At 51.3% G+C, this 7,823-nt stretch overlaps 1 protein-coding gene across 1 annotated transcript; it reads left to right on the plus strand.

Moving 5' to 3' along the window:
- The first annotated feature begins 348 nt into the window (after positions 1 to 348).
- Positions 349 to 6,404, plus strand: SLC25A41 (solute carrier family 25, member 41). Its single transcript, XM_008575827.1, has 7 exons — positions 349 to 561; positions 784 to 939; positions 1,553 to 1,705; positions 1,879 to 1,986; positions 4,837 to 5,004; positions 5,088 to 5,235; positions 5,992 to 6,404. Exons 1-7 carry the CDS (start codon positions 349 to 351, stop codon positions 6,174 to 6,176), a joined length of 1,131 nt encoding a protein of 376 aa, XP_008574049.1. The 3' UTR covers positions 6,177 to 6,404.
- The last annotated feature ends 1,419 nt before the right edge of the window (positions 6,405 to 7,823 follow it).

The following is a 7,823-nucleotide window of genomic DNA, read 5'->3' on the forward strand; positions in this document are numbered from 1 at the left end:
CCTACCACACCCAGTGAGGTCACAAGAGCCTCTGTGATATCATCATCCCCAGGACCTATATTTGCAAGTCACACTTCCCACTAGCCACTCCTACATGGTAGCTGGAGAGGCAAACGACTCCCCAGCGATTTTTTTTTTTTCTAATTATTAAAAGATGAGCGGTAAGGGATCTTAACCCTTGACTTGGTGTTGTCAGCACCACCCTCTCCCAAGTGAGCTAACTGGCCATCCCTATAGGGGATCCGAACCCGTGGCCTTGGTGTTATCAGCAACACACTCTCCCAAGTGAGCCACGGGCCGGCCCTCTCCCCAGGGATTTGAATCCAGGTGTCCTAACCTCTAGCTGCTATGGGAATTCCTCCTGAGGAAACTCAGAAGCCTTGCTCCAGGATCCAGACCCTGTTTAAGAGGGTCAAGACCTTACTCACCAAAGCCCCACCTCCACCTCCACCTCCGCCCCCACCCCCACCCCCCTCCCGGAACCTGGGATGTACACATGTGTATGGATATGTGTTTGGGCACATGCATGAAAGCAACCTGGAGCATCTTCCATCACAACAGGTGAGTTGGGGAAGTACAGGTCTCCCAGCATCTCCAGCCTAGATGGCATGGGGAGAAGGCCGTGTTGCCCACACCCTCTGTGGAGCCCATTCCCCTCTAAGCAGACCTGGAATTCCACCTTGAAGCAGGGGGGACCTTCACTGGGAGGGTGTCCCAGAGATGCACCAGGGGGAGGGGCTCCAGCCTGTCTGAATATGGAGGAGGATTGGGTCTGCCTTGCAGGTGCTGGACACAGGAGAACAGATCATGGTGCCCGTGGATGTCCTGGAAGTAGACAATGACGGTGCCTTGTGGAAGTTCCTGCTCTCAGGAGCCATGGCTGGGGCAGTGTCTCGCACAGGCACGGCCCCTCTGGATCGTGCTAAGGTGTACATGCAGGTGTGTGGGAGGGGCACAGCTCTGGAGCCACTGGGGACAACTTGGGGCGGGGGTGAGTGGAGGTGGCATTGATGGAGTTCAGGATGGGGGTGGGATGCAACCAGAAACAGGTGGGTGGGTGGGGTTGGGACAGGGGTTGGAGTTGGGAAGGAGACTGAATCTGGAGATGGGGCGGGGTTGTCTCTCTGCGGTGGTGTTGAGATGTGAGTTGTGGATGAAGATGGAGTTGATGTGTATGAGGCATGGAGTTAAGTTGTGGAAGGAGTTTAGACAATGATAACAGGAACAGGGGCCAACACCAGGCCAGGGCTGGGTTTGGAAGTCAAGGAACTGGGGTTGGGGTCTTTGGATGGATTTGCAGACAAAATAGGACTGGAAAGAAGATGAGATGGGAACGTGGGTCGGTCTTGGGTTTGGATCTCGGTTAGGCTAGGAAATTCTAGGACTGGCCAGGGAAGAAGGTGAGAAGGAATGGGGACGGGATGGAGGTAGGGTTGGTGTTGGGTGGCTGGTGGAGGGGGAGAGGGCAGGGTGGCGTTGCACTCCAGGCTGGGATGGGGATGGGGATGGGGTGGAGGGCTCCTCCCAGAGCCACGGTCATCCTTCCTCCCAGGTCTACTCTTCCAAGACTAACTTCATGAACCTGCTGGGGGGGCTACGGAGCATGGTCCAGGAGGGGGGCTTCCGCTCCCTGTGGCGGGGCAATGGCATCAACGTGCTCAAGATTGCTCCCGAGTACGCCATCAAGTTCTCTGTCTTTGAACAGGTGGGGAATGGTCTGCTTCCTCCAGCTCAAGCCCTAAACCCTCCTATACCCCAAGAGCCCAAGTCCTCATCCAAGACACTATTTTTCCTCCATGCCCCAGACCCCTCTCCCTGAATGGGTTTCAGGTAGGAAGGTGGTTACCTTCTCTCTCACACTCTTCTCTCCTGTCCCAGTGTAAGAATTACTTTTGTGGAGTCCACGGGTCCCCACCCTTTCAGGAACGTCTCCTCGCTGGCTCTCTAGCTGTGGCCACTTCCCAGACACTCATCAATCCCATGGAGGTAAGAGAACGTCTGCCCCACAAACATCCTCTTTGTAATTTACTAAACCCCTGTATATATGTGGGTTCATTTCTAGCCTTTCTCTTCTTGTTGCTAAGGTCTCTGTTCATGTACTACTTTCTTTTACTTTTTTTTTCTTTTGGTGGCTGGCCGATCCAGCCATCTAAACCCTTGACTTTGGTGTTATCAACACCACGCTGTAACCAACTGGGCTAACCAGCCAGCCCAGTAAAATTTTTTAACGAATAGACTTTATTTTTCAGGGCAGTGTTAGGTTTACAGAAAAACTGAGCACAAAGTACGGAGAGATCCTGTATACCTCTGTCACCCACCACACAGACACAAAGTTTCCTTTACTGTTAACATCTTGCATTAGGTTGGCCTACTTGTTACACGTGATGAATCAATGCTGATACATTACTAACAAAAGTCCATAGTTTACATTACAGTTCACTCCTGAAGTTATACAGTTCTACAAGTTTTGACAAATATGTAATGATGTGTCCCTCCCAATCTCTGGCACCCCTGATTTTTTTTTTTTTTTTAAAGATGACCGGTAAGGGGATCTTAACCCTTGACTTGGTGTTGTCAGCACCACGCCCAGCCAGTGAGCGAACCGGCCATCCCTATATAGGGATCCGAACCCGGGGCCTTGGTGTTACCAGCACCGCACTCTCCCGAGTGAGCCACGGGCCGGCCCACCCCTGATTTTTTTTTATGTCAATATAGTTTTGCCTTCTGTCTTTAATTTTTGAGACTTGATAGAATGTTTTATGATCTCCCTTCCTTGCTCCTTTTTTGTCCAATTTCCAGACTATTCTGTGTTGATATTTCTATATAAACCTTAGAATCAACTTGTCTGATTAAGGAAACAAAATCAAGGGGCCGGCCCGTGGCTCACTTGGGAGAATGTGGTGCTGATAACACCAAGGCCACGGGTTCGGATCCTATATAAGGATGGCCAGTTAGCTCACTTGGGAGAGCGTGGTGCTGATAACATGAGTCAACAGTTAAGATCCCCTTACTGGTCATCTTTTAAAAATAAATAAATAAATAAATAGGAAACAAAAGCACTCATTGGTATTTGTCTTCTACTGAGATAGCACTCAATTAGTAAATAAATTTAGAAATTATTGCCGCCTGTGTGATGTTGAGTCTACATATCGAAGAACATGTTCCATTCATTCATATCTGCTTGTATATCCTTTCATGGTGTTTTAAAGTTTTCCTCCTATTATCCTTGCCCTTATCTTTTTTTAATCTGTTTTTTATTTTGTAAGTAAGAAGATGTAGACATTTAAAGTGCCACCTCTATTTTTTCTTTAAGCTCTTATGCCTTATTTTGGCAAGACACTGGAGCTGAAGGTCAAGGGTAATCACACTTATTACCTGGCAATTAAAAATGACTAATTTTCCAGTCAGGTCAAAATATCCACCTTCTTGCCTTCTTACTAATTCTCAAACATTCACAGCTGTTCAAGGACCATTAATAAAGTACAGGACGTTTTTAACACAGCCAAGAAATATTTAATGTAAATCATCTTGCTCTTGTGCTATTAAGTTTCTTCCTAAGTGTATTAATTTCCTATTGTTGTGTAACAAATTACCACAAACTAAGTAGCTTAAAATGATACAGATTTATTTATTTCTGGCGGCTGGCCGGTATGGGGAATCCAAACCCCTGACCTTGGTGTTACAAGACTGCACTCTAGGGCCGGCCCCATGGCTCACTCGGGAGAGTGCAGCACTGATAGTGCTGAGGCCGCAGGTTCGGATCCTATATAGGGATGGCCCGTGCACTCACTGGCTGAGCGTGGTGCTCACAACACCGAGTCAGGGGTTGCGATCCCCTTACCGGTCAAAAAAAAAAAAAAAACAAAAAACAAGACTGCATTCTAACCAACTAAGCTAACCAGACAGCCCAATGCAGATTTACTACCTGTGGATCATGTCTGGGCACCAGTTAGTTGGGTCACCTGTGTATGGTCTCATCAAAACCAAGGCCAAAAACAAGCTACAAGCAAACTCCTCTGAGGTCCTCTTCCAAGCTGCCTGGTTGTTGGCAGGATTTAGTTTCTTATTGTAGGACTGAGGTCCTTGGCTCTTTCTTCCCTATGTGGCCGTCTCCACAATATGGCAGCTTGCTTTTTAAGACCAACAGGAGAAGGCTTCCAATCTCTGACTTCTTTCTCTAGTGAGATAGATTCATTTCAAGCATTCACCTGATTAGATCAGGCCCACCCAGGACAATTTCTCTTTTGATGACCTTAAAGTCAACTAATTAAGAGTCTTAATCATATCTGCAAAACCCCTTCACCTTTGCCTTATAATATAACCTAATCAGGAGAGTGATATCCTATCCTATTCACACAAGTCCACACTCAGAGTGGGGGTAGTATTATATAGGGCATGTATATGGGGGAAAATCTTGGGGACTACTTTAGAATTGTGCCTGCCACACTATGTTTTCTTTTGCACGATTGTAGAGTTGCCAACATTAGAGTATTTCATAAAAATTCTTGATTTCTGGCAGCTTTTGGAAAATTGGCAGATCTGGCCACCCAGGGCCCAAACTCCCATGGAATTCAGCTGGAGCTAGGTCACAGCTAACACAGACCCCACTCGGCTCATTTTACTTCCCTTATCATCTTGAAATTTATCAGCACTTGAGCTTCTGAACTCAAAATTCAGAGAGCCGTCCAAGGAATCCAACAGATATACATTTGAAACCCAACTCTTTGAATTCCTGAGCCTCAGCTTCTTCTTTTGTAGGATGGGGACAATGGCCACTGCTGAGGGTCATGGAAAGGATTAAATCAAATGAGCTGCCTCACTCCCCACTCTCCCCAGGTGCTGAAGACACGGCTGACCCTGCGCCGGACGGGACAGTACAAGGGGCTGCTGGATTGTGCCAGGCAGATCTTGGAGCGGGAGGGTACCCGCGCCCTTTACCGTGGCTACCTGCCCAACATGCTTGGCATCATCCCTTATGCCTGCACTGACCTGGCTGTCTATGAGGTGCGGGTCCCGCAGATGGAGTGGTGGGGGTGGCCTGAGCCCAGGCCTATGGTGATCATTCTGCCGGCCTACTTCTCTTGCAGATGCTCCGGTGCCTATGGCTGAAGTCAGGCAGGGACCTGGAAGACCCCAGTGGCTTAGTCAGTCTGTCGTCAGTAACGCTGTCCACCACCTGTGGCCAGATGGCCAGTTACCCACTGACTCTGGTGCGCACCAGGATGCAGGCCCAAGGTCAGCCTCGCCCTAGTGACCATCACCCTTCCCTGCCTTGCCCCAGCTCTGAATTTTCTCATTGCCCAAAACTGACTCACAAACTCTCCTGGCCTCCATCTGATTCTGGCCACCTTCGATGATCCTCAAAACCCACCAGGATATACTTGCCCCCAAATCTGATCTCAGCCCTCAAGTTAATTGTAAAAAGAAATGACTAACATCCAACTGACCCCAACAAACATCCCCAAATGTGACCCAGGTTCCCATACTGACCCCAAAGACAAATACCACCAAAATAACCTCTCAATTTCTCCAAATAAGATCCAACCCTCAATTGGTTCCAAAAGCCAAAATGATTCCTAAAATTGCTAAGACTGACCCTTGGACTTCCCAAAATTCATACCCACTTCCCCAAATCTGCCTCCCTCAAATAGACTCTCAGCCCCCAAACCAATCCACAAAACTCAAAACAGGTCCTTTGCCCACCACCCTGATCTTGAAAATGTCCCCAAATACCTCTGGGCATTCTCCCAAAATCTCTAGCAGATGTTAGATGTTCTCTCCCAAATAAGCACTAATGTTTTCTAGCATGTTGCCTAAAGCAAATCCTGAAAACCCCTCTGCAAATGATTTCCTCATTCCCCCAAAACTCCTTTCCAACTGACCCTAGGCCCCTACCCATAGCTTCTGCCCACCCCACCCCCGCCATGTTCCAGACTCCCAGGAAGACAAGTGATCTCTGGCCAAGTCCTGAGCTTCCTTCTTTCCCTGCAGACACCGTGGAGGGCTCGAACCCCACCATGTGCAGAGTCTTTCGGCGGATCCTGGCAGAGCAGGGCTGGCCAGGGCTGTACCGAGGAATAACCCCCACATTGCTGAAGGTGTTTCCAGCAGGTGGCATCAGCTGTGTGGTGTACGAGGCCATGAAGAAAACCCTGGGTGTACAGACTGCAAGCTAGATGACACGCAATGGGCAGAAATGGGACAGGAGGACCCAGTGTCCCCTGCCCCCAAAGAGCCCTCCAGGCTCAGGCCCTAGGGCAGTTTTTGGCGGCAAAATTAGGCTGCAGGCCTGGGTCAGAAGATTGCAGGGGCCCTTTCCGCATGGTGCAGCCTGGGACTAGAGCTTCAACTCCAGTCTAGCTCCTTGAGGCTCATTGTAGTTGGTTCAATGGTGAACAGGCAAACATTAGGAATAAAGAGATAGTTTCTGCTGGATGTGTCTGGATCCCTGGGTCTAGGAGAGAGCATTGGGGACCTGGGATCTCTAGATCCAGGAAAGGAGCTGGGGACCTGGGATCCAGGCGGGGAACTGGGGAAGTTAGGTCTCTCCGCCCTGAATGGGAATTGGTAGCCTGGATGATGCCTGGGTCCAGGAGAAAAGTTGAGGGCCTAGGATGTGAGCTTAGGGTTTAAATCCTGGGGCCTTATGTGAAGGGGGTAGGGAATGCGGAGTTACGGGCTGGGATCCCTCGGTCCTTGGAAGTACTGGAGGGTAGCTCGTTCTATGAGTCCCGGAAAAGAAGTGGGAGCTCCAGATCCCTGAGGTACAGGGGATTCCTGGGTTTCCTCCTGCTCTCAGGCCACCCCACCCGCAGAAGCTCCCGATCTCCAAGGCTTCAAGCAGGCCACGTGCCAGGCCTACCCAGCCAGGCTCCTGGGACGCTAACCCAGACGTCAGGCCTGAGTTCGGGCAGCCGGTCGCCACAACCCACGTCGGCTGCCATTCACTCCAGGCCCTGCTAATCCCCTCTCGCCGTCTGGTGGTCGGCTCCACCCCAATGCAGCTTCACTTCCACTGGCTCCCACCAAAACTGAGCGCCTTTATTTCCTCCATTACCATTTGTCGGGGGCGGTATCAGTCACTTAACACCCGCCCCTGTCGCTCAGCCATTGGTTTAGAGTGAGGGCTAGAAAAGGATTATGGTTAACAAGCGCAGCAATCAAGTCAAAAGCCCCGCCCACTGGCCAGAACTCGCCAGGGATTGACCAAATTGACTGCCAATCCCCACAAGCACCGCCCATCGCATGTATTTATTGGCTTGGGTGCACAATCATCTCGCTGAGCGCCTGCCTAGCCCGTCGAAAGGGGTCTTCTGCTAGGCCCCGCCTTCCAGCCCACATGACTCTCCGGAGCCTTCAATCTAGTTCTGAAACCGCCCCGCGAATCTGGAACACGCGCTTCATTGGGCCTCCCACCTTCTCAGATCGCCTTGATTTGCCCGCCCGGCGCCAGCAGCGGCAGCCCATTGCCTCGTAAGGATGTCGATCACTCGGAGCCTCCCGCCCACAGCCTCTCGTGGCACTCCGATTGGCCGCTCGCCTCCAGAGCCTGCGATTGGTGTCGAGGGAGCGGCGGCCGTCTCCTATTGGCCCGGCGGCGCCGTCCGTCACGCCCGAGGCGGGAGGGGGCGACCCTCTCCCCCCGCGTCGTCTTCCCAGCGGCTGAGTTCCCAGAGTGCTCCGCGGCCGTGTGGAGCGAGGCCTTGTTCCCGCGTTGAGCCGCCGCCGCCTCCTCCTCATCTTCAGCCTCCGCGCCAGGCCCAGCCCCGCCGCGCCATGTCGGACTACAGCACGGGAGGACCCCCGCCCGGGCCGCCGCCGCC

This window comes from Galeopterus variegatus, unplaced genomic scaffold, assembly GCF_000696425.1.
Source record: "Galeopterus variegatus unplaced genomic scaffold, G_variegatus-3.0.2 Scaffold1244, whole genome shotgun sequence".
Classification (NCBI taxonomy): Eukaryota; Metazoa; Chordata; class Mammalia; order Dermoptera; family Cynocephalidae; genus Galeopterus; species Galeopterus variegatus.

Coding starts and splice junctions, on each gene's coding strand:
- SLC25A41 (XM_008575827.1), top strand. CDS start 349: ATGGGAATTCCTCCTGAGGAAACTCAGAAGCCTTGCTCCAGGATCCAG. Junction 1,706..1,878: donor AGTTCTCTGTCTTTGAACAG/GTGGGGAATGGT, acceptor CTCCTGTCCCAG/TGTAAGAATTACTTTTGTGG. Junction 1,987..4,836: donor CACTCATCAATCCCATGGAG/GTAAGAGAACGT, acceptor CACTCTCCCCAG/GTGCTGAAGACACGGCTGAC.